The sequence below is a fragment of the Neovison vison genome, chromosome 1 (assembly GCF_020171115.1).
Source record: "Neovison vison isolate M4711 chromosome 1, ASM_NN_V1, whole genome shotgun sequence".
Lineage (NCBI taxonomy): Eukaryota > Metazoa > Chordata > Mammalia > Carnivora > Mustelidae > Neogale > Neogale vison.
This window is the reverse complement of record NC_058091.1, coordinates 79256302-79282684: the sequence shown is the minus strand read 5'-3', so window position 1 is coordinate 79282684 and position 26383 is coordinate 79256302. Positions and strand designations below refer to the sequence as shown.

Genomic DNA, 26383 nt, shown 5'->3' with positions numbered 1-26383 from the left:
CTAACATAATTGCTGATGTTGAGACACTTCCATTACAACAGATTTATCAATTTTTCTTTGCAGTATTTATCTTTTGATAATCAGCTTTATTGAGGTGAAACTTAAAATACACTCATTTTAAGCACACAATTCAAAGTACTTTTAAAAACATAGTCATGTAGCCATAATTACAATTATGACATAGATGTCCCCTCTGCCTCTATGTAGTAAATCCCTTTTCTTCACACCCCCAGCCTAGGCCCTGGAAATCAGTAACCTTCTGTCACATAGATATACCTTTTTTTAGAACATCATGTAAATGAAATCCTATGTATACTTTTGTGTGCATCAGTAGGTGGTACTTTTTAATGCTGAGATGTATTCCATTTTATGGAATGAACTACATTTGTTTATCTATTCACCAGTTGGGTTGTTTCCATTTTGGGACTATGATGAATAAAGCTGTATTATTCGTGCATGCCTCTGTATGGAGATATCTTTCATTTCTTTAGGGGAAATGCTTACAAAGAATATTGCTGAGTCACACAGTGAAGTGCGCATTTAACTTAATTTGAAAAAGAAAAAACAAAACAAAACCCAAACTTCCAAAATGGCTGTTGCAGTTTTCACTCCTATGGTGATGAGTCTCATGACATTCACTCCAGTATTTTTCTCTTTAGCGTGTTTTCCTTTCCTTACTGCATCATTTCCACTCACATATAAACATGTTTCCATTCTCCGTCTTAAAAAAGTCTTTTGACCCCACCCCTCCTCTAGTTACCACCCATATTCTCTTTCCCTGTTTAGCAATGCTCCTAGAAGGACGGGTCTTCAGTCTTTCCTCTCAGCATCAATTAACCCTGCTCCAAACAAACTTCACTACTCCATCAAAACTGTTCTCATCAAAGCACCAAATCCAGAGATAAATTCTTGTCATCTTTAAGACTACGTTTTCACAGTTTAAAATTATTCCTCTCTCCATGAGGACTGTGGACTCTGTGAGTAGTAGTGCTATTAAGTGCTGTTATTTTTCCTATCCTGGATATTAAAAATATTATATGTGCAACCCTCAAAACATGTCTGTTTAATGAACAAAGAAATTTCTTTAACATCTTGAATTGGAAAATCAAACTAGAACATGCCATAATTTAATAATCATAGATTTAGTTAGAATTCTATTAAAGTTAGATTAATTTCTGAGATTTACTTTACCTTCACAGAATCCTTAGATGCCTATGCATTATGAGGAGGCATAACTACAGAGACGAAATTCTGAGGAGGCATAACTACAGAGATGAAATTCTGAAAACAGGTATTCAAAGATTTATATATGAGTGCTTACATTTTCCCTTTTGTTTATACTGTTTTCACATTTGTTTGCACTGTTATCATAAAATATAGTTTCTCATAATGAATCCTGTAAAATGTATGAGGTATCCGTTCACAAAACAGAAATAAAGTCTGTCCTAAGGACTTATACTTTAAATAATTAAAAACAAAACTGAAAGTCAAGGCAGGGTTGTGTTTATTTCTATTCTAAATAGTATTCTTGGAATAATAGGTACAAAAATAATTTACAATGCTAGCTACATAAACAACAATATTTTACATTTTATTTCACCAAATTGCTAGGTCATTGTTCATAAGACATTTATTTAACAAATGAACACAAACGCCTTCTGGCTTCAGCTGAATTCACTTTTCCAAAATGTAACTGTTATTATCTAGATCTTACTTCAGTTTCCAATCAAAATCACCAATGAATATTATAAAACTAAGATAGTTCCTTCTCCATCTATATTTCCAATTGCCATGTAAGAGCTTTTAAAAAGGAAATAAAGCTGCAATTTCTTAGTATCAATAACAGTAACTCAGGAACAGAATGGGAAGAAATGAAACCATAAACATGTATTACAGCTTTCCAAAATTAAGTTTGAAAGTAGACAAAAGCTTGGTATTTTGAGTAACCTAGGACTCTCTTACTTAACTCCTATCAACCAGAGCTAAAGGGAGCAATATGTCAAATTAACTTGCTCAATTTTCTTTTCTCAACTTTTTCAATGCCCTTTACGAACACCATTACAGAGCAGCTACTGTTAGCATTAACAGCATAAAACCCAATTTTGGAAGGTTGATATTACAATAGCCTAAATATCACACAGCTAAAAACTCTATGGTGCCAGTTGTTTCATGATACTGAAAGGAAAAATGAGTTTGTGGATAAGCTATTTTTGGTTTAGAAAAAAAGGCTTCAAAATGGTTTTATTGGTTGATTTATATTTAAATATAAGTAATGCATACAAAATGACTACCACCCATAAGTTAAAAAAAATTTGTTAAAATTGCTAACTGAAAAATATTTTTGTGTATTATTTTTCATATATTAAATGTGACAGTTATAAGAAAACAGACTTTAGCAAATTGTATTAATCTCACTGGAGCAAAGCCTTCTATTTAAATAAAACATTGTGTTACTCATTTAAAATAATTTAGAAGTTATTCTCCTTAATGTTTTTAAGTTCAGTACAAATAAAATTTATCACTAAGAAAAATGTATAAAAAATGCAAAGTCAATTGCTTATCAGTATGAAATAACTAATCTATCTTCTAAATGAACCATGTAGAGCCTACACTTCACATGGAAAATTGTAAGTTGATATAGGTATCAAAAACAATTCCTAGAAAAACAATTATGTCTGAGAACAATAGTTTTCTTAGCATTTGCTATGATAAATATCATTTATTTCCTCCTCATGTAAAATTAGTAATTGTGGCTTTGTCTATTTTCCTTTATAGGTGCAGACAAAACATGAAGAAAATAAATGTCTTCCTTGTTCATATGGACTCTCTCTCTGGCTAGTCAAACAATTATTTATAATGTTGATGCTTCTTTCAAAACTCATTTAGAAAAAAATATTTTAATCTTCTGGTAAAGAAAGAGATGTCAGTTGGGACCAGCTCTTACACATAAAGAACTGTAAGTAAATTAGATCTGATTCTAAAACAGTCTCAGAAAACAATGAACTTAACAAAAATAAATTTATTTCATGTCACAAATTGAGCTAACTCCTAATCGAATATATATTATTATATTGAAAGAGTCCCAGTATTGATTCACAATATGTGTATTCACAAAGCATATATTGTTTTAGACACAGAAGACAATCAAGTCCCCCTGTTTTCTTTACAAATAAATAAAACATGACATTAAACCATGCACTCCACCATCTATGTGCTCTGCACTCTAACGTTCCGCATGTCTCTCAGCACTACTGTTCGGTAGTTTTGTTCCAAAATCTCCATGTATTCAAAGTAATCACTCACTCGAAAACCATGCAGTGCTTCTTCCTGTCAAAAAATACAAAGAGAAAGTAATTTGCTTGCGTAAAGAAACACAATTCTAAGTTGGTAAATTTTAAATAGTTGACTTTTTTCAGCTATAGATGGGGCTTTATGTTGCTAGTAAATGTGTAATTGCTTTTTATGTAGTAGGCTATGTATGTAGGTAATAGCAAGAAATCATGTACCTATGAAACAAGCTTGTCTGTTTGTAAAACCAAATACATTTTACAGCTAACAAAAAAGAAGACAAATTCTTACTTAATGAAATCTTCCTACTATTTTGGATAAAGTTTCAATTGTAGAATGATTGTTCACATTTTTAATGAATAAAGACCTTTAAGCTTATCAAAGGATACTATAATGTTACAAGAAATATCTGTTCTACAGCTCTGAAGGTTCATAAAACCTTCAACAGTCTATAACTCATAATGTTGGTACTGTGCATGTCTATGCTAATTCTGAACTTAATGGTATGTCCCAAATGAGGCATTCAAGAATAAATTAAAACAGTAGGAAGATTCACTTAAAATCTTGGAGACTTTAAGGGAATTGTACAGTTACTTCTTTTAAAATTTCTAAATACAAGCAATGAAGTACCTACCCTCCAAAAATTCTATCGAAAAATCATATCTAATCCAATGTAGTATTATGGTCAGAGTTTTGGAGGTTATTTTAAAAATTGGACAATTCTTACCTTTCTAGAGATTACAGTTTAGAGATAAAAGTACTAACAAAACCCAAAAGCAATTCAAAAAGAACAAAAGATAATATACTATCCTACCAGATATTGTGTTTGAGGTGATCAGTTTATAGATGAGATACATGAATGTATAATGACTAGGAAAACACTACACGCAATTCTCAGTAAGGATGAATGTTTGTAAAAGCCTTCCTCAAATGTTACTGCTCACTTAAGTAATAGTTCTCAGCTTGCAAATGACTTGGAAGAATTTATACTTATTTTTCCATGTATCACCTGAAATATGGATAACCTGGAGGACTAGTTGGTACATCAAAAAAAAATTATTACTGATCTACAAGTCTGATGTTATAGCTGAAAAAACTAAATGACATTAAGTTGTATGTGTAACATTATAACACTGGCTAGAGTTAACTTCTCCCAACATAAAAATTTGAACTTTGGGCGCCTGGGAGGCTCAGTGGGTTGAGCCGCTGCCTTCGGCTCCGGGCATGATCTCAGGGTTCTGGGATCAATTCCCGACTTAGACTCTCTGCTCGGCGGGGAGCCTGCTTCCCTCCCACTCTCTCTGCCTGCCTCTCTGCCAACTTGGGATCTCTCTCTGTCAAATAGATAAATAAAATCTTTAAAAAAAAATTTGAACTTTACCCTTAATTTAAAAATAATTGTTATCTATTCTCTTATCTCTTCATTAACTCATTCATTCTTGATTATAAACTGAAGACACAAAGGTTAATTTGGCAGGCCCCTGTCCTAAAACATTAACAGCTGAGATACATATTGTGTCTCTGTTTAATGTATAAGCAACTCAATCAAAGGGAAGATGTTCATCTTATGAATAGCAGAAATACTGGGTCTTTGTAAATTTCTCTCTTATCAAAAAATAGTTCGCTTTGCTTTTGGGGAAAACAGGATTAAAGTAAGACAATTCTTACTGTTCAAGAATTCACTTCAAACAGTTACTGTTGTAGGTCACGGAACTATTTATGAATTTAACCATTCTTTTCATTCAAATTATGTGTGATTTGGCACTGATCAACTCATTAAAACTTTTATGAGGAAGTTTGTATGTCAGTGGAGAGAAATTATAGTAATGTGTTATTCTAACCAGATAAAAACCCAATGTCAGAAAAATTGCTTTAGTGCATATACATGATTTTTAAAAGAATACTTATTGTTCATTAACTGAATCACAATAGGAGATGACACCATTTGAATAATAGCTCTAATAATTATTTTCTTGGCAAAAATATGCAAAATCTATTGAACATCTTTTAATCACTGTTCCACTTATGGAGAACCATTGTTATCACTTGTTTTACATATATTTTTTCCTTAAAATATTTTTTGAGTTATGGCTTTAATTTTTGGACATTAATTTCAAAATAAAGAAAAAATACCCTGATAACTATTCTGAAGAGACACACATAATGCAAACTGGTGCAGACACTCTGGAAACAGTATGGAATTTCCTCAAAAAGGTAAAAATAGAACTACCCTACAATCCAGCAACTGCACTACTAGGTACTTCCCCAAAGGACACAAAAATACTGATTTGAATGGACACATGAATCCCAATGTTTACAGTAGCATTATCAACAATAGCCAAATAATGGAAAAAGCCCAAAGGTATATCAACTGATAAATGGATAAAGAAGATATGGTATATGCATGCATACACACACACGCCGGAATATTACTCAGCCATCAAAAAGAATAAAATCTTGCCATTTACAATGATGTGGGTGGAGCTAGAGAGTATTATGTCAAGCAAAATAAGTCAAAGATAGATACCATATGATTTCATTCATATGTAGAATTTAAGAAGTAAAACAGATGAACATAGGGGGAATAAAGTGGTGGGGGGTGGGAGGTTGGGGTACAAGGTGGTGGGTATTATAGAGGGCACAGCTTGCATGGAGCACTGGGTGTGGTGAAAAAATAATGAATACTGTTTTTCTGAAAATAAATAAATTGGGAAAAAAAATAAAAAAAAAAAATAAAGGGAGGCAAACCATAAAGTAGATGCTTAATTACAGAGAACAAACTGAGTGTTGCTGGAGAGGAGGAGGATGGGGGATAGATTAAATGGGTGATGGGGATTACGGAGGGCCTTTTGATAAGCACTGGGTATTGTATCTTAGTAATGAATCACTGAATTCTACTCCTGAAACTAATATTATACAGTATGTTATCTAACTGGAATTTAAATAGAAACTTGAAACAAATAAAAATGGCCACATAAGTCTATAAAGATCATTATTTCATAAGAGAAAAATATTCATTTTTAAAAGAATGTTTTTAAATGATGCAGCTCATTATTTAAATTTTACAATTTATAACTTTGAATAAAATCTTCAGAATCTCTAATTCTACTTTTTATTTTCAGAGTGGTTTATTCTTCATTTTAGCTTAAATATTCTCTAATGTCTTTAGTGGATAACTTTACTTTGTAATTATAACCATTTAGGCTGCCAGCTTATCATTCAATTTATAGCAGATAATTTCTTCAGAATACTGCTTTATCATTTGGTTATAGATCTCAGTGTACTGGACTCTGTATAAAAATATGAATTAATTTATTTTTTTTCAGTAATCTCTACCCCTAATGTGGGGCTTGATTTTATGACCCCAACATTAAGAGTTGCATGCTGTCTTGAGCTAGCCAGGCACACCTGAATTCCCTTTTTCTTTAACTAGGCAAACATATGTAATTATATAAGCAATACTATCCCTTTTTATATAAACAATGGACTATTTTTTCTAATATGTTACTTCTGAAGTGGTTTACACCTTGGTTAGAAGTTCATTTTGGGCATACTGCATTTTCTTTTTTGTATCTCAATAGCTTTTCAACCAGTGATTGGCTCTCTTCATTAATGCTAGGTTTCAAATGTTGAATCATCAAAAAGCATTAAAAAATTACTATTCTAGGGTGTCTGGGTGGCTCAGTTGGTTAAGCATATGCCTTTGGCTCAGATCATGATCCCAGGGTTCTGGGTTTGAGTCCTGCATCAGGCTCTCTGATCAGTGGGGAGTCTGCTTCTTCCTTTCCCTCTGCCTCTCCCTCTGCTTGTGCTGTCTTTCACTTGCTTGCTCTCTCAAATAAATAAAATCTTTAAAAAAATGGTGAGCCTGGTGGGTATTATGGAGGGCATGTATTGCATGGAGCACTGGGTGTGGTACATAAACAATGAATTTTGGAACACTGCAAAAACTAAAATAAAATTCAAAAAAAATAATAAAATAAAAAATAAAAATTACTATTCTAAACCACAATATTTCATGTGCATTCAATATTACATGATGTGGCATATACACAGCTTGTCTCTCTCCTTTGTATACACAACCCAGTTTCAAATATGTATCCGCTGATTTTTCTTTTACTATTGAGAACGTTTAACTAGAAGATCCACTGAATTTAAGGTTTTTAAAAAGGTAACCAGACTAGTTAGTGAGAGTCAACCTGATATACTAGAAGGGGTACAAGATTTGGATTCATACCAAAAAGGGTCCAAACTCCCCTCTACTAATTACTAGATGTTTGAACCTGAACCTGAGGAAGTTTACTGACACTCTAAGTCTCAATTTCTCCTGTGCAAATGCAGACAATAATGGCATAAAGTTGTACTGCCTAGACTCCTTTTCCTGGACTATAAAACCTTACATGATCTGGCCCTGACTCCTCTCTTACTGTTCTATCTCACCTTGTTCTGCCACAGTGATCATCTCAACACTTTCTAAGTGGGTCAACCTCATTCTTACCTCTAAGCTTCTGCATTTGCCTTTCTTTCTATTTAGAAGAATTTTGCCCAGAAGTCCTTGCTTTGCTTTTTCCTTTGCTTCATTCAGATCTCTGCTTACTCTCTCAGAGTAGCCTTTGCTGGACTCTACACAGCATCTCTGACTTAGTATGACTCTCTTAAGATGTCTGATTTCCTTATGATAAGATCTATCAACACCTGAAGCATTATGTGTTTTTTTTTTAAGATTTTATTTATTTATTTGACAGACAGAGATCTCAAGTAGGTGAAGAGGCAGGCAGAGAGAGAGAGAGAGAGAGAGAGAGGAGGAAGCAGGCTTCCCACTGGGCAGAGAGCCCAATGAAGGGCTCGATCCCAGGCCCCTGGGATCATGACCTAAGCGGAAGGCAGAGGCTTTAACCCACTGAGCCACCCAGGCACCCCTGAAGCATTATGTATTTATTCAAACACTTGTCTACCACTAGAATGAAGGCCAGTGTGGGTAGGGACATGGCCTGTCTTATAATACAGCTGTGCCTGGGACACAGCTGTTGTACAATAGTCGAGTAAGTCAATGAGTGAATTATTAATACCCATAAATCCCTTTGTCCAGTGCCTGGCATTCAATAAGCACTCAAGGTGTTAATGGTTTCATAGGAAGAACATCTTTATTTACTGATGGTCTCTAAAATGGCTGTTAGATTTCCTTGATCACGCTACAAATCTATAATGTTTAACATCGAAGATTACTGACTCATCTGTTTTTCAACCCCTTGCCAAAAACATAAGGGAACATTTCACTTAAAATATTATATTACTGTCTTTTCTTGCAATATCTCAGGAATGTGCCCCTTACAGAAATCAAACTATACCTATGCTTTCAAACATTTCTTATATCAGGTAAAGTTTCCAAAAATAATTTCTAGCAAAAATGTTTTTAATTTTTTTCTAAATATTTTATTTATTTATTTGGCAGAGAGAAAGAGAGATCACAAGTAGGAAGAGGCAGGCAGAGAGAGAGGGGGAAGCAGGCTCCCTGCTGAGCAGAGAGCCTGATGAGGGACTCGATCCCAGGACCCTGAGATCATGACCTGAGCCAAAGGCAGAGGCTTAACCCACTGAGCCAAACATGTTAGAGCCACTGAGCCTCTAAAAAAGAAAAAAAAAAAAAAAGTTTTTTAGAGTTACTGCAAGTCTTGTAAATCTGGAATATGAATCAAAGATAATGCCTTTTGGGGTGGCAAATTATATAAAGTACAAAAAGACTGGGTATGCTAACATTACATGCCTTAGTTTTATGACTTCAGGATCAAGTTTAAGCATGTTTGGTATATTATTTCCCAAATTTAATTATTAATGCATTTGAAAGATGATTTCAAAAAAAGACATAATAGTTCTTTATAAAGTGTGAAGAAAAGTCACTTTGAATGGGCTAAATGGGAACAATGAGTTGACACTTATTAATAATCACCTGGAAATATATAAAGTTTAGGACAAAAGGTGTAGAACTTAATATACCAAGGTAACTTAAAGGATTCACATGGACATCAAATCTCACAAAGAAGCATCAAATTATATAGTAAGAGTCACATGAAAGAAGGAGTTTTGTGAAATTGGCTCTGCTCTTTACCTTTGCTAGAGATGATTTTTTGATTTTTTGTGTAGGACCTTCTTTCTTGGTCAAAATGGTAGAAAAACAACCAAACTGTAAGTAATGTTCTTTCTAGTTGTTTCTCCTGGGGTGCTTGGTATAATCAGAAATCCCAGAGCTCAACAGCCCCAAAACTATTAAATCCCTGGTGTTGGCATTCTGGATTCAAGTTTCAAAAGTAACATTTTTACATAGTCAAAGGTTTCAAGCGATTTGAGATTTTATACTAAAACCTGGCAACTCAGGCCTGTCACGAAAATTGTTTGGGTAGGTCTGGGGAGGAGTCCAGATATGTCAATTTTAATAAGCACACTAAGGATCCTCAGGATTAGGGAAGTTTATGGAGTGTGCGTAGCTCTGGACAGAGGATGAGGTTTGTAAGTATTTAGGAAAGAGTATGTGATTCTTAAAAGATTTTAACTCATATAACCTCACACTGATCAGAATGGCTAGAATTAACAACTCAGGAAACAACAGATGTTGGCAAGGATGCAAAGAGGGAACCCTCTCACACCATTGGTGGGAATGCAAACTCGTACCGCTACTCTGGAAAATTGTATGGAGCTTCCTCAAAGAGGTAAAAATAGAACTATCCCATGAACCAGCAATTACATTACTGGGTATTTATACAAAGAACACAAACATAATGATTCGAAAGGGTACATGCACCCCAATGTTTATAACAGCAATGTCCACAACAGCCAAAATATGGAAAGAGACTAGATGGCCATCAACAGATGAACGGATAAAGAAGATGTAACACACACACACACACACACACACACACACAATGTAATATTACTCAGCCATCAAAAAAAAAAAAATGAAATCTTACCATTTCCAATGACATGGATGGAACTAGACGGTATTATGCTAATCGAAGTAAGCCAGGCAGAGAAAGATAAATACTGTATGATTTTATTCATATGTAGAATTTAAGAAACAAAACAGATGAATATAGAGGAAAGGAAGAAAAAACAAAATGAAAACAGAGAGGGAGGCAAACCATAAGACTCTTAACTATAGGAAACAAACTGAAAACTGCAGGGGGGTTGTGGAGAAATGGGGTAAATGGGTGATGGTTAATAAGGAGGGCACCTGATGTAATGAGTATGAGTGTTATATGCAACTGATGAATCACTAAATTTAACCCTGAAAGTAATAATCCAGTATATGTTAACTAAACTGAACTTAAATACAAAATTTAAAAATAATAAATAATTAACTTTAACTTAGCTGATGGATACATGGGCATTGTGTGATGACTAGGGAGATGATCTAATCCTGGCGGGGTAAATGAGGAAACAGGCCTTGATCAGATACAATGTAAGAGAACGATCCTGACCTAGATCTGAAGTGTATGTCAGGTATTACTATGATTTCCTAAAATATCTACAGGGCTAGAGAAGAAAAAAATGGAAGCAAAGTATATGGTCTAGTTATGGACTCAGAAAAAAGGCCTACATCCTTTGCTATGCTTGTATACAATCTTTTCTTCAGTTAATAACAAGAGAAGGATGGGACAGGAATGTAGATATTCAAATAACTGCTATTTTTTTTAATGCACTTGCTATGTGCCAGACAGTATTCTAGAAGAATTTTACAAAAACGTATCATTTAATTCCTCAACAATTCCATGGAATAGGTACTATTTACACCCAATTATACAGATGAGAAAACTGAGGCACAGAGAGGTTAAGCAAGGTATCCAAGCTTACAGAGTAACAGAGCCAAAATTTGAATGCAAGCAAACCCAGTGATACAAAAACAGTGAAAAACACTTATTTACAAACTACAGTTAACATAAAACCGAATGTGTTTTATCTATTCCCTGAGATGATGAATTATTTTTTGTACCATGTATACTTTTGTCTTTTAAAAGCTTAGCAATTCATGTGCTATTTCTCAGACTGATCTCCATTCCTTACCCTGTCAACATGTTCTGGTAACAGCTGCAGGAACAACAACAACAAAATTCCTCTTGACAATTTACTGATTGGATTGAAATTAATTTGATTTTTTCATAATTATAAATTGATTTTGCCATAACATGCAGGATTTAGTTGAAGCATTTTAATTAAGTACCTTGAGCATTCACAGTCTGATTTTCACTGGAAGGCAATCTTTTCCTAGCCTGGCATTTCAGTGACGTTTTTTTCCAAGTTGAAATCAATTGAATTCACAAACTAAAACCAAGATCACTGCCAACCCATTATCATGCTAGAGAGAAATGCAATATAGCCAGTTGGCTAAAACAGTGGGTCTTCTAAAGTACTATTACACTCTTTCTAAACTGGCTTGCTTGCATGAGTGAGTGAGAGTGAGTGACTGGAAAAGAGAGAGTGAGAAGGAGGGAGGGAGGGAGAAAGAGAGAGAAAGTGACAGAGACACTCCACTTAAAAAAAAGGGGGGCGCATCTGGGTGGCTCAGTGGGTTACGCCTCTGCCTTCCGCTCAGGTCATGATCCCAGGGTCCTGGGATGGAGCCCCGCATTGGGTTCCCTGCTCAGTGGAGAGCCTGCTTCTCCCTATCCCTCTGCCTGCCTCTCTGCCTACTTGTGATCTCTCTCTCCATCAAATAAATAAAATAAAATAAAATAAAATAAAATAAAATAAAATAAAATAAAAAGGAAAACCAACAAACTTTAGACTTTTAAGTTCACTGGTATATTTAAGTGTACGGTGCTTATTTTTCTAGAGCATGTTTTTCTTTCTGGTAAGTGTAATGCTCACAAATTTTCTGAACCATCATCTGTCACTGATATAAAAAAAATCCAGGACCCTGAATCCAAGGACTAAGTAAGCCCTTCAACAAACCTTCAAAAGTTGTCTTAGCTCAGGACTGATCTATCAATCACCACGTGTGGGAGTAATACACTCATTGCACATAATATATAATGCTGCTCTATTATCAAACCCACTTATTTATTGTGTCTACAAAGAAAATGTGAAAAACTCAGAAAACACCTTGCTGATATCATCTTACACCCATGCCATTCATTTAATCATTTAGTGATTTAGTCAAAAGGGGAAAAATAAAGTGTTTGGGGTTTGGGGGACGGGATTTTGTTTTTCAAGTAAACTTGGCCTGACTATTCATGTTCACCACCTGGCCTAAGAAATTCCAAATCATCTTTTTAATACACTGAGCATGAAGAATTACTCAGTGGGCTATCAGAAACATAGGCAATGCATCTAGACTCCTAATTGCCTAATTTAAAATCCTTAGCCTAAACCCAAATGAATACAAATTGGTTAATATTGTTTCTATACTATATGCTTCAGACAGATTACTATCATTCCTAAAGCAATGGTTCTATCATGTCACTCTCTGTCAATAAATGAAACTTAAACCAGAAAATTTTAACTGCATATTTTCAATCTTCTGGAACCATCCCATTACCTGAAGTTTCTCAGGATAACTGATAATAGTTGAAAACATGCTTGTGGTTTTCAGTGTTTTGGAAACTTTCAATTGGGTCTGATTATTTGAATATATTTATAACAGTTAGATGCTTGTTTTATCTATTTTTATATAATGATTCAATACCCCCCTTTTTTTTCCAATTTATTTATTTTCAGAAAAACAGTATTCATTATTTTTTCACCACACCCAGTGCTCCATGCAAGCCGTGCCCTCTATAATACCCACCACCTGGTACCCCAATCTCCCACCCCTCCGCCACTTCAAACCCCTCAGATTGTTTTTCAGAGTCCATAGTCTCTCATGGTTCACCCCTTTTAAAAAGTTTTATTATGAAAGAAGTATGGACCCATTCTTCATAAATAAAAACAACAACAACAACAAATATGCTAAAAAGTAAAAGTTCTCTATTCTACTCCACCTCTATAGAAGCAATCATATTTAAATATGTACAGTCAAGAGATAACATGTAACCTATATAAGAATAGTACTATGCCTGTGGTTTATAGTTATATGGATAATTACTACTTTTTTTTCACCCTTTCTACAAGTCTGAGATTTCTGGATTAGAAGCATAAAACATAATTCCCCAGGTTTAATACTTAAAATTACAGTTGAAGTAATTTTTAAATTATATAACTATTTCTGACTTGTCTTCAAGGGAAGAAAAAATGAACATCACTTTATTAACCAAAGTTTCATAATTGGTTAAAATGTGAGTAAATGGAAAAGAGTATATATGTTTATAAACATGGGAAACAACAGGTCGTAACAGGGCTAAATAGAGTAAAAGTGCATGTAATAATACTTAAATAAACCATACTCGAATTTATCTCACAAGAAAAATAACTGCCCACCAAAAGTTCACCAAAAGAGGTCAGTGAACTTGAGACCTACCTGTTGGAAATAGAACAAAAAATAAAATAAAGTCCAATATCATAAAGATATTTTTCCTAATCCCTCAGATGAATACAAACAGAAGGAGTAAGAAGGTTAGTTTCAGGATAAGTACTAAAATTAATTAGTTCTTTGCCAACATGTTCTTAGTTTGGATTTAAACCAATTCAATTAAAATTTTAGTAATTTAAATAGGACTTGAATAATGGCCTTTTCCCCCCTCATTTAAAAGATCTTTAGAATTTATCAAGAAGTAGTCAACAAAGAGAAGAAACTGCAATAACACCAACATTAGTTAGATTTGAAGAATTTAGTAATGTTTGTTTTTAAATGTGAACAAAAATAAGTTCATCTTTCTCTTGTATGTTATTTGTTTATTCTATCAACAAATATTTATTAGGCACCTATTATATGCCAGGTCCTGCTAAAGGCATTAAAAACATATTAGTAAATGAGATAGACAAAAATCACTGTCCTAGTGCAACATACACATTGTACTGAGGAAGACTAACAAAAATATATATTAAAAAATTTTGGCTATGACAAACACTGTAAGAGAAACTGAAGTGGGATAAAAGGTTAGAGAATTACAGGTTAAAGGATATTATAAGTGCTTGGGAAAATTTCAGACTCTGAAATTCCTATAATTGACCACGGTAGTAATGAAAGTGTCACTTACTAAAAAGGAACCCACATTTTGTCTTCAACATAATCCCCATTTGTTTAACCATCCCTGTTCTCCCAAATTACCTCTTTCAGATAATTGTTTTATTTTTCTACATAAGTTTTCCTTTTACACAGACAATCATTGTCTTGGTATATATTTTCATTAAAAATGTTCCTAAAAGGGCCTGTATGACTCAGTCGGTTGAGCATCCAACTCTGGATTTTGGCGCAGGTCATGATCTTTTGAGATGGAGACCCATGTCAGGCTACCTGCTGGGCATGGAGCATGCTTAAGATTCTCTCTTCTCTCTCTCCCCTGGCCCTTCACTCCTACCTTGCTCATGCTCACTCTCTCTCTCTCTCTCTTAAAAAAAACAAAAGTTCCTGAGCTAACATTCTAGGGGATATATGTAAAAAGTTTGAGACTTTTGAATTCAGTATTTATAAAATAAAAATTCTTGATAGTTTGGCAATCTTGAATAATCAGTGGCATTTATTTATAGAAAATCATGGTTAAAGGGAAAAGAGCTCTGAGTGGTAAAGAATAATGATAAAATTAAAACCACAATGAGACACCATCTCACGCCAGTCAGAATGGTTAAAATTAACAAGTCAGGAAATAACAGATGTTGGTGAGGATACGGAGGAAAACCTTCCTACACTGTTGATGGGAATGCAAGCTGGTGCAGCCACTCTGGAAAACAGCATGGAGGTTCCCCAGAAAGTTGAAAATAGAGCTACCCCATGACCCTGCAATCACACTACTGGGTATTTACCCTCAGTATACAAATGCAGTGATCCAAAGGGACACCTGCACCCCAATGTTTACAGCAGCAATGTCCACAATACCCAAACTATGAAAAGAGCCCAGATGTCCATCAACAGATGAATGGATAAAAAAAGATGTGGTATAGATATACAATGGAATATTATGCAGCCATCAGAAAGTGAAATCTTGCCATTTGCAATGACATGGATGGAACTAGAGGGTATTATGCTAAGCAAAATAAGTCAATCAGATAAAGGCAATTATCATATGATTTTACTGATATGTGGAATTTGAGAAACAAAGCAGAGGATCATAGGGGAAGGGAGGGAAAAATGAAACGACAAAACCAGAGAGGGAGACTAACCCTAAGAGACTCTTAATCTCAGGAAACAAACTGAGGGTTGCTGGAATGGAGGGGGACAGGAGGGATAAGGTGACTGTGTGATGTACTATGGGGAGTGCTGTGTATCATATAAGACTGATGAACACAGACCCATACCGCTGGGGCAAATAATACATTATATGTTAATTTAAAAAAAGCAAAAAATGATAAAATTAATTAACAGAAATTACTTGTTGAGCTAGAGAAAATCTAGCAAAGGACAAATGCTGGTTTTGGTGTATGCATGTGTATGTGTATTTGTGGGATGGTGAGGGGAGCGGGGGGAGGGAAACATCTGAGGGAATCTCTCAGATTCAAGGAGAGATTTTAACTTAGGGTTGGAGTTTCATCAGGAATTACACACAGGGATGTATTTATATAACCATATTTCTTAAAGTCCAGAGCTTCAAAACTCATATTACTGTGAGATAGAAAGCAAGTTATATCTTGTTTTAAAATATTAACTTACATAATGTAGTGACTTTTTAAAAAGAATGTTATGATAGAATAATCTTTCATGGAAATGTTTTATAAACATAGGTGAAAGTTTAAAAAATGCAGAATATGAAGGCATAGGAATTTACATTAAGTGTTTTTAAAATATTTCAAAACTCTATCTTAACATAGTAACTTGAACCTTTAGTAACTAGATAAGATATAAGGAATATATGGAGATAGATATAGATATAAAATACATCTTGTGGGACAGCACACTGGCTAACAGTTTAGCTCCTTCACACTGCAGTCCCACCACTCCTGAGTGTGTCATCTTGAGCAACTTGAGTTGATGCCTCATTTCTTCATCTCTAAAATGAGAATAATAGTACCTACGTTTGTTTTTTTTTTTTTTTAAGATTTTATTTATTTGAAAGAGAGAGAGATCACAAGCAGGGGGAGGAGTAGAGGGAGAGGCGGACTCCCTGCTGAGCAGAGAGCCAGACGTAGGGCTCGATCCCATGACCCTGGGATCATGACCCGAGCTGAAGGCAGAGGCTTTAACCTACTAAGCTACCCAGGTGCCCCTAGTACCTACTTTTTAAGGTTATTTTCAGATGACTGTCAAGAAAAGTGTCTGACATATAAGCATCCCATCAAAGTTAGCTATGAACTCTTTTTTTTTATTTTTTTAAGATTTTATTTATTTATTAACTATGAACTCTTAACCACCATTTTCCCTCTAAAATTACTTACTTTCAGGAAAACTTGCAGATCTTGAGTCTGAGTGTGCTGCAGAATGTCTTGCTGCAGATGCTTGAATATAGCTATACAGATATACACTTGATAATCAGGACCAAGGAAAACACAAGTAGCAATATAATGGCAGATTTCTATCCAATCCAAATAATTCCAGAAACACTGAGTTATCCACTGTAGGCAAATCTAGGAAAAAAGAAGTCACTTCATTAGAAAGCTTATAAAACCATATTTTTAAAAAGCAGTATTTTAAAATATTTAAATAAAAAATTTAAATAAAAATACCATATTTCTAAAAACCATATTTTAAAAATCAGTGATTCACACAAAACCAATGAAGAGTTTGACATATGATCCAAATAGAAAGACAACCTACATACTAGGATGCTTCATCTACTTGCCTGATGCATGAGAAAACTTTCATGGCTCAGGGACTCGAGACTTAGAGGTAAACTGATGATGTGCCCACTGCTCATTTACCTATTGCTTAATGCCTTCTTTATTCATACAATCCTCCTCTTACCCACAACAGCAGTCTGCTCTCTACAGATAACAAATGCTAACAGACCATTTTAATTCAAAGATGGGAGTTTCTTCTACCCTACCTTTAATCACAGAAGTATAATTATGCAGATGACAGATTGCTAAATGTTGTATTAATGCAAATGGACTCTTGCTGAATCAGAAAATAATTTAAACCAAACAGGACTGTATAACATAAAAACTGGGAGCTAATGTAGAAAATAATTTAAAAGTGAGATTTTTACAAAAATCATTTATCTTACTTTTTGAATAACATTCAGATTGTTTAGCTTATAAAAGGAATACATGCTTATTGAAGGAAAAAAACAGAAAAGGTTAAAAAAAAATATAGTAACAATGGCAACAGTGATTAACACTGCTAACATTTTGGTACGTTAATGTTATGGGTGGAATTGTGTCTCTCCCCCAAAAAGTAGTCCAAGTTCTAACCAACCCACAGTACTTGTGCTTGTAACAATATTTGGAATCAGGGTTTTTACAGAGGTAATCAAGATAAGATGAGATCACTTTAGGATAGGTTAGTCCTCTCCTAATATGACTGGTATCAGATAGGGAAAATGTGAACAGAGAAACACATACATAAAGACGATGAAAAGGCACACATGGGGAATGTCATGTGAAGACAGAGGACTGGAAAATGGCATTTACAAGCCAAACCATCTAAGGCTATTAGAACCTAGGAGAGAGGCATCAGAGAGTTCTTTCCCTAGCACCTTCAGAGGGAACACAATCTTGTTAAAACTTTCATTCTGGACTGCTCCAAAACTGGGGAGTCAATAAATTTCTGTTGTTTTAAGCTACCCATTTCATACTATTTTGATACTGTAGTCCAAGGACACTAAGATAATTACTTTCCAGTATTCTAACTTTCATTTATGATTTACAAATTACCAGTGAAGAAATATTTTCTGGGACGCCTGGGTGGCTCAGCTGGTTAAGCAGCTACCTTCAGCTCAGGTCATGATCCCAGCGTCCTGGGATCGAGTCCCGCATCGGGCTACTTGCTCTGCAGGGAGCCTGCTTCTCCCTCTGACTCTGCCTGCCACTCTGTCTGCCTGTGCTCGCTCTCGCTCGCTCCCTGACAAATAAATAAATAAAATCTTTAAAAAAAAAAAAAAAGAAAGAAAGAAATATTTTCTTTGTTGAGTCGCTCTTACACTTTTGTTTTTGGGGTGGGGAGCAGAAAATGGGAACAGATATAATGGCTTATCTCAATTTGTCACAGATCTAAAAAAACAGATGCAGAAATCTTCCTTTTTTGTTCTATTATTTTATCCTTTAAAAGAGATATTCTTGAATACTTTATTTATTTATTTATTCATTCTTTAAATTTTTAATTTTTTATAAACATGTATTTTTATCCCCAGGGTTACAGGTCTGTGAATCGCCAGGTTTACACACTTCACAGCACTCACCATAGCACATACCCTCCCCAATGTCCATAACCCCACCCCCCTTCTCCCAACCCCCCTCCCCCCAGCAACCCTCAGTTTGTTTTGTGATATTAAGAGTCACTTACGGTTTGTATCCCTCCCAATCCCATCTTGTTTCATTTATTCTTCTCCTACCCCCTTAACCCCCATGTTGCATCTCCACCTCCTCATATCAGGGAGATCATATGATAGTTGTCTTTCTCCGCTTGACTTATTGACTTTATCATGCTAAGCATGATACACTCTAGTTTCATCCACGCTGTTGCAAATGGCAAGATTTCATTTCTTTTGATGGCTGCATAGTATTCCATTGTGTATATATACCACATCTTCTTTATCTATTCATCTGTTGATGGACATCTAGGTTCTTTCCATAGTTTGGCTATTGTGGACATTGTTGCTATAAACATTCGAGTGCACGTGCCCCTTCAGAGCACCACGTTTGTATCTTTAGGATATATACCCAGTAGTGCAATCGCTGGGTCATAGGGTTGCTCTATTTTCAGTTTTTTGAGGAAACTCCACACAGTTTTCCAGAGTGGTTGTACCAGCTTGCATTCCCTCCAACAGTGTAGGAGGGTTCCCCTTTCTCTGCATCCTCGCCAGCATCTGTCATTTCCTGACTTGTAAATTTTAGCCATTCTGACTGGTGTGAGGTGATACCTCATTGTGGTTTTGATTTGTATTTCCCTGATGCCGAGCGATATGGAGCACTTTTTCATGTGTCTGTTGGCCATCTGGATGTCTTCTTTGCAGAAATGTCTGTTCATATCCTCTGCCCATTTCTTGATTGGATTATTTGTTCTTTGGGTGTTCTTGAATACTTTCTAAAACTCATTTTGTATAGATCTTCAATTTTGGGGAATATTGATTCTACCTTTAAGTAGCTTGAACATGGTGTTTGTAGCACAGACTGGGTGACTTAAAAACAGAAATTTATCTTCTCACAGTTCTGCAGAACACAGTGTTGGCAGGGTTGGACCCCTCCCTCTCCTTGGCTTGTAGATGGCAGTCTTCTATATTTTCGCCTGGTCTTCCTCTAGATATCTTTGTCCAAATTTCTTCTTTTAAGGACAGCAGACAAATTGGATTAGGGCCTACCCTAATGTAATCTCATTTTAACTTAATTACCTCTTCAAATATAATCATTCTGAGGGTAGTGGTGGTGAAGGTTTCAACATACGAATTTTGGGGATGGGGTGACACAATTCAGCCCCTACCAGATGGTATTTATGAATTGTTTTTCCATGTGTTATTACTTATGTCAACCAGTAACATTATTTGCAGCCATTAGAGACATATCTTTTCATCTCATTTTCCACTTGTATTTCCTATTATTGATAATGTCAACTACATATCACCTATATTTTCTTATTTTTTACTGTAATTCCATTCTTAGGGAAAAATGTTTGCTTTTTAAATATTATGACCCCATTCTATAATGCTCAAAATCTAGTCATAGAGCCTACGAGTTAACTCAGTATTGAAATTTTATCTATGAATGTCCAATGCTATCAACAGGCAGAGTGTATTTAATTTCCTTTTCTCCCAACTTTAGTCTTAGCACTAATAGGATTCTTCTCTCAGATCTTGACCTGAAGGGTCAAGGGTCTGCGTGGCATGCAGAGTTCATTACCAATCTTCTATTGCCCACATAATATGGCTCTACTGCACTGGGGAGAAAATATCTTCACTATTCTTACTTTGCTAGATAGGTTGAAGCAGACATTTTTTGAGAAGTAATACTTTTAATTCCCTTAATGCACTGCTGCCAGGGTTCTGTCTCTGTTCTTTGCTATAGCTAGTAAGGCCAAGCAACTTATGCCATGCTAGGTTAATAAAAATGAGTCTCTGAATGAATTAAGGAGAAACAAAAGAAGAGTAGAAATTAGTACAAATGATCCCACAACCAGAAAAACCAGTGCCAGAAAAAGCGGTTCCCATTCAGCTGTCAGTTTTAGGTAGGGATGAGTGACATGTAGACTGCGATGAAAGGGTCACAGCTTTTGACTGTCTTATTTTTCAGCATCCTTACTGCCCTACAGGTTGTACGGTGTGAAACTGCTGATCCCAACTATTTTGATCTTGAAGCCTCACAACTTTATATGGTTCAAACAAAGATATCTGAACTTAAAACATACGTAGGGAAATACTTACCTTTATTTGTTAAAAGAAAGTCACGCCAGAATCTGCAATTAGTTCTTTCTTATACATAGTTATTAATGCAGTTTTCTGGTGTTTACATACATTCAAGCATTGTTTTATTACATTGTCTATTTTTCTTCCATTAAACAGATAATAATGCCTGTCTTTTTCTATGTATGGGACATTTAGGAAAGGAAAGTGATTATAACTGAAAACACTCTGAAAGTACACAAAGCACTATATAATATTACTCTATAAGAAAATCCAGATGTTTATTATTCATTTACTATTTATCAAGTACCTAATATACAAACAAGCATTATAATTTTTAAGTAAACAAAAGACATGTAGTCCTTGCTCTCATAGAGTTGACACTCAAAGGGGAGATGTGCACTTTTTAAATGTATGTCCCTCTTCATTTGGCAGAAATTATATCAGATATTCTGTGTGCAAGATGGTTCAGAATTATTAAACTGTAATAGAATTCTAAAATCGTATTCCCCTAGAAGAGTGAGCAATGAGTCACAGTATTTAATCCTTAAGTAAATAACTTCTCTATAGAATGCAAAGGTTTGCAAATCAGCTAACAATCTAGAATTCTAAAAGGATAAAGAAAATAGAATGTGTCTAAGCAGAATGATAAACTCATAAAACATTTTTTTATTATGGAATTTTTCATATATATGTATATGGAAAAGCAGTTCATGAACCAGGCCCATCACAGATTTGAAATTTTGATTGGGAAGGTTCTTCAGCACACACACCCCCAAACAGGATCCCCTTCCTTAAACTTTTTAAAAGAAATAGATCATAAGTTGTGATGAATTATATGTGTTTGCTTTAAAACATACAGAAAATCTGTTAACAGTGGCATCAGTTTTTCTTTTGATCTATCACACAAGACAAAAATAATCTTAGAATATCAGCACTACCACAAGCAATATAATTACTTAAAACAGTATTTTTGCTGTTCTTTGCCTTTATGCAACATATCACTTGACTCATACAGTCAAATTACTGTGTTTTAAAGTGATTTAAAGTGATAGGTTATATTATCAAATATGTACTGTTGGGTTCATTTGCTTCAGTTTGATTTTATATTCTTAGGGACAGAATTTGTTTATTTTGTTGGTTACATGTATCTATATCACCATATGAAATATTTAAATGATTCCAAAGTAAAAATACAAAAGTAAGGTATATTCCTTGGCTCTTCAGCTCATTCCTTCCTTATCCCTATAAGCAATCATTTAAAAAAATGTGATATATTCTTTCATGTTTTTAATAAAACACATTTGTACATGCATTTGTATCTTCACTCTTTCTTATATAAATGGTAACACACTAAACACTCTTTTTCTTCACTTTTTTAACACTTAACAAAGGATCCTGCATATCACTCCAACACAAGACAGAGGTACTTTTCATTTTTACAACTGCATGGTATTCCACCAAGGATAAACCATAATTTTTCAACCAAGACCCTATTGATAGACATTTGCAGTTTTTAGTCTTTTGATACTAAAACCAGTGCTATAACAAACAACTGTATGTATTTTCAAATTTTTGTCAGATAATTTGACAGATTAAAATAATAAATTTAATTTTATAATTACATGATTAATTTGGTAATTAATATGATAATTCGATAGATTTCCATAAATGAGACTGCTGGGTTAAAGGATAAATGCATGTAAGATTTTGCTAGACACTGCCAAATTCCCCCTTATAAGTCCAAAAAATGTACTGCATTTTCAAAACTAAGAAGCTGAGTTCTTATATTCATGGAAATATATTAGTTATGAAACAGTTTACAAAGAAAATGAAACAAACTAATTACATTTGTTTTTACAGTAAACCAATGTTCCTTAAACCAATTACTTTTAAAAGCATTTAAATGGTGTTTTAGGCTTACAAGGGAAGAAAATCTTTGTATAATATACATCAAAATGTACCACAACCTTCCTAGGCAATTTTGCTCTTCAACCATACTTAAGATTCTAAAGGACATTAAGATGCAACATTGAGATAAAAATAATTATTTTATCTGAGGAAATTATTCTCACTTGTATCTAGATTTAAAAAACAATCTCCAAAAAATGCCATAAGAATTAGGTAAAAAAAAGTCTGGTTAAAACAATTTTTTAATGGATACCTGATTAAGTCAGAATAAGTATGAACTAAAGGACCAAGTTTTATGATTCAAAGACAATGTTTTTAACAACTCTTCTGGCCCTTATTTTATTTGCTCTCACCAAATAAAGAATATTAGCAAAGAAAGAAAGAAAACTAATTTCAAAATCAAAAGATGTGGCTTCAAGTGAAGTCCTTGCTGTCAAGGTAACGTCATTAAGTCAGTTCACTGACTTCATGGATTCTGAATTTCTACTTCTGTCACATGACGTAGTCAGAACTTTAAATGAGATAAGCTCTAGAAATACATCTTTATACTGCACAGGGTTGTTACACATAAGAGTATTTCTGTTGTACTTCTAGGCAAGATACTGTGTATCACACACACCCAAAGAACCTGTAGATAAATCAAGCACACATACCTTTAAGGAACTTTCAACTATTAAAGAGGTAAAGGACAAAATAACTATTCCACAGGGCAGGATACAGATTTCTACCAGAAGTACAGAAACAGTACACAAATTCAAATCTACTTGTAGTTCATTTAAAAAAAAATTTTCCAGGTGCCTGGATGGCTCAGTCATTAAGCAGCTGCCCTTGGCTCAATTCATGATCCCAGGACCCCCCAGGATCAAGCACCACATCAGGCTCCCTGCTCAGCAGGAAGCCTGCTTCTCCCTCTCCAACTCTCCCTGCTTGTGTTCCCTCTCTCCCTGCCTCTCTGTCAAATAAATAAATAAAACTTTAAAGAAAATTTTAAAAATTTCCATTTGGACAAACATAAAGAGTAAGTAGTTGACACAAAGATGTGGCAAAGGGAGAAAGAAGGTACTATTTCAAATGGCAACATCAGCAACATGAGAAGGAAAGCCCAGGGGGACAGATATATATCTACATATCTATATCTATATCTACATATATACATATAGATACATATATGCATTTATGAATAAGAGCATGAACAAGAAACATTCTGCTTTGCATTTATATAATTTTGCATTTTCAAAAAATACAATGTCACAAAATACAAAATGTAAGGATAGTTTTTTTTTTTTAAATCCAGTCTTCATGATAGGAGGGGAAAAAAACAGCAAATGAGAAAAAATGATGAGGTTTTTCTAAAAGTATATTCAGAGGATTATCCATGTTAGCTCATTTGCTGACACAGTATAGTACAATAATGATATGCAGACTAATGATCCCCAAGGAATTATAAATCATTAAAGATATGTGGTACTTCTTAAGCTAGGAAAGTTAAATAAAGTACAATAAGGGAAGTGTTTTACCAAAGGATAAAATTCATCAAAATGTTAATTAGAACATGTGATTTTTCTGTTCATTTAAAAAGGAGGACTATATATTTGAATTTTTATTTTCTACTCTGTTACTCTTAAACTCTAAACAACACATATTTCTGTTTTAATTTTTTTGTATTCTAGTTAAACATATATTTTTACTCTAGAGATATGTGTTTTTTATTTAGCAACCTACTCAAAAATCCTTCATTAATCAACCAATCCCTTAGTGTCTATAAATTCACAACTTCAAAAAGCACTGCTCCTAATTAGATCAAAATGAATAAGCTTTGAAATACAAAATCTGTATCCAAATGATTACTTAAGCACCTATACCTATTCGTTACTTAAAAGTTGTTTCTCATTAGCAGTAAAATGGCATATAATATCAACAAAGCAATGATATATACTTAAGGCACAAAATGATTAGCTCACATCGGGAGCCATTAAAAAGGCATTTTTACATTAGCTAAGTTATGAAACATAACATTATTGCTTAGAAATAATGCAGTGGGTTTTATTAGATAAATATGCAATTTCAAATTGATAAATGCCAAAATGATAAAAAGGTATCAAATTGATATGGTGAGGCCAGAGGTACTGCAAGTTTTGTCCACAGTTTGTGGTAGTCCATTTTAAAGTTAAAGGATATATGTTAGAAACTAATAAATGACTGTAGGTGTTAGACAATATACATTATATTACTCAAGACTAGAATGGCAAAAAGAGCTCTCAGGAACATTTTGTTACCTAGATTGGATTTTTAGAAGAGTAGAAAGAATAGATTATTGAGCTTATAGTAAACATTTAAGTATCTATTTCCAACCAGAATGAAACATTTTATGATTGAAAATTCCCCAAAGTATTTGAGGTACATGCCAAGTAAGAGCTACAAACGGCCAAGAAAGAATATTCTTTTTCATTACACACAATTCCTTGTTATATTTAGACTTATTAATTTCAGGAAATTTAAAACTCAACAAGCACAGTAATCAGATGCAAGTAAATGTAATTACATGACATAAGGGCTCTTCAAAATAAGTATAAAGGAAAATTACCAAGAACTATATTGTGTAATAAAGAGGAAAAGATTCCAGGAGGACAAATCCAAAGAAATGCAACCATTGTTTACTATTAAGAAATCTATCAACGGTCACCTAAACTAGTCAAATAAACCCTAAGATTAAGATAATCTTAACCCTAAAGGAACTTGTCAAAATTCAACATTATTATTTGATTAAAAGAAAGGAAACAAAATTCAATTTTTACATAAAGCAGAAGGATTCTTCCATACCATGACAAGGAATAAGTCTCTTAATGGTGAAATACTAGATGATTACTTAATAACTGTTCAAGTCTAAAATAAGCAAGCCACTATTTAGAATTATTCTGAAAAAAATAACAGAATTTAATTAAAAATGAAAGAGAAAACATATTACAAATTTGTAAAAACACAAATCTAGAAAAAATGTACAACCTAATGATTATACAATAATTTACTAATTATTAACAGTAACCGCAAAGGAAATAAAATTGAAAAAAATATTTCAAGCTGCATTAATTAGAACTATCTGTAATAAGAAAGATACTACACCTATATGGGAAAAAATATACAACTTCAGTAAAATATAGTACAAAGAAAATAAATGGAAAAACTTACTACATTCCTAGATAGGAAGGCTGAGTATGGTAAAGACATAAAGTATAAACTACTTTGAGAAAAGTGAATATAACAGCAATTTAAATTTTATCCAAATCTAAATGCGCAACTTAAACCGGGAAAAATCACTTTAGAGGGCACATAAAGAAATCAATAGAAATAGCTAAATTAGCTTTTTCAGGGGGAGTTAGGAAGTTTATGATAGATTGATTCTTATCAGCATTAAGAAATAAGAATGTAAGAAGAAAAATGTAATAAATACAATAGTAAATACATAAAAACACTAATAGTAAATAAGTAAATAATAAATTACAGTAGTAAATAAAATATTTAACAGGAATTAAAGATATCTGGGTAGTGGGCTACTTTTAAAGAACATACAAATCAGGGGGTGCCTGGGTGGCTCAGTGGGTTAAAGCCTCTGCCTT

The 26383-nt window shown here is 34.0% G+C and overlaps 1 protein-coding gene across 2 annotated transcripts in view; it reads right to left on the bottom strand.

Moving 5' to 3' along the window:
• Window positions 1-1487: 1487 nt before the first annotated feature.
• The window catches only part of TBC1D32 (TBC1 domain family member 32), a 230443-nt gene continuing 205547 nt past the window's right edge, over window positions 1488-26383 (bottom strand). For both annotated transcript variants that reach the window (XM_044249741.1, XM_044249731.1), the window contains exons 33-34: window positions 16744-16932; window positions 1488-3327 (exon numbers count right to left, since the gene is read on the bottom strand). In XM_044249741.1, coding sequence (XP_044105676.1) covers window positions 3208-3327; window positions 16744-16932 — 309 coding nt within the window. In that variant the 3' untranslated portion in view covers window positions 1488-3207. The remainder of the gene's footprint in view (window positions 3328-16743; window positions 16933-26383) is intronic.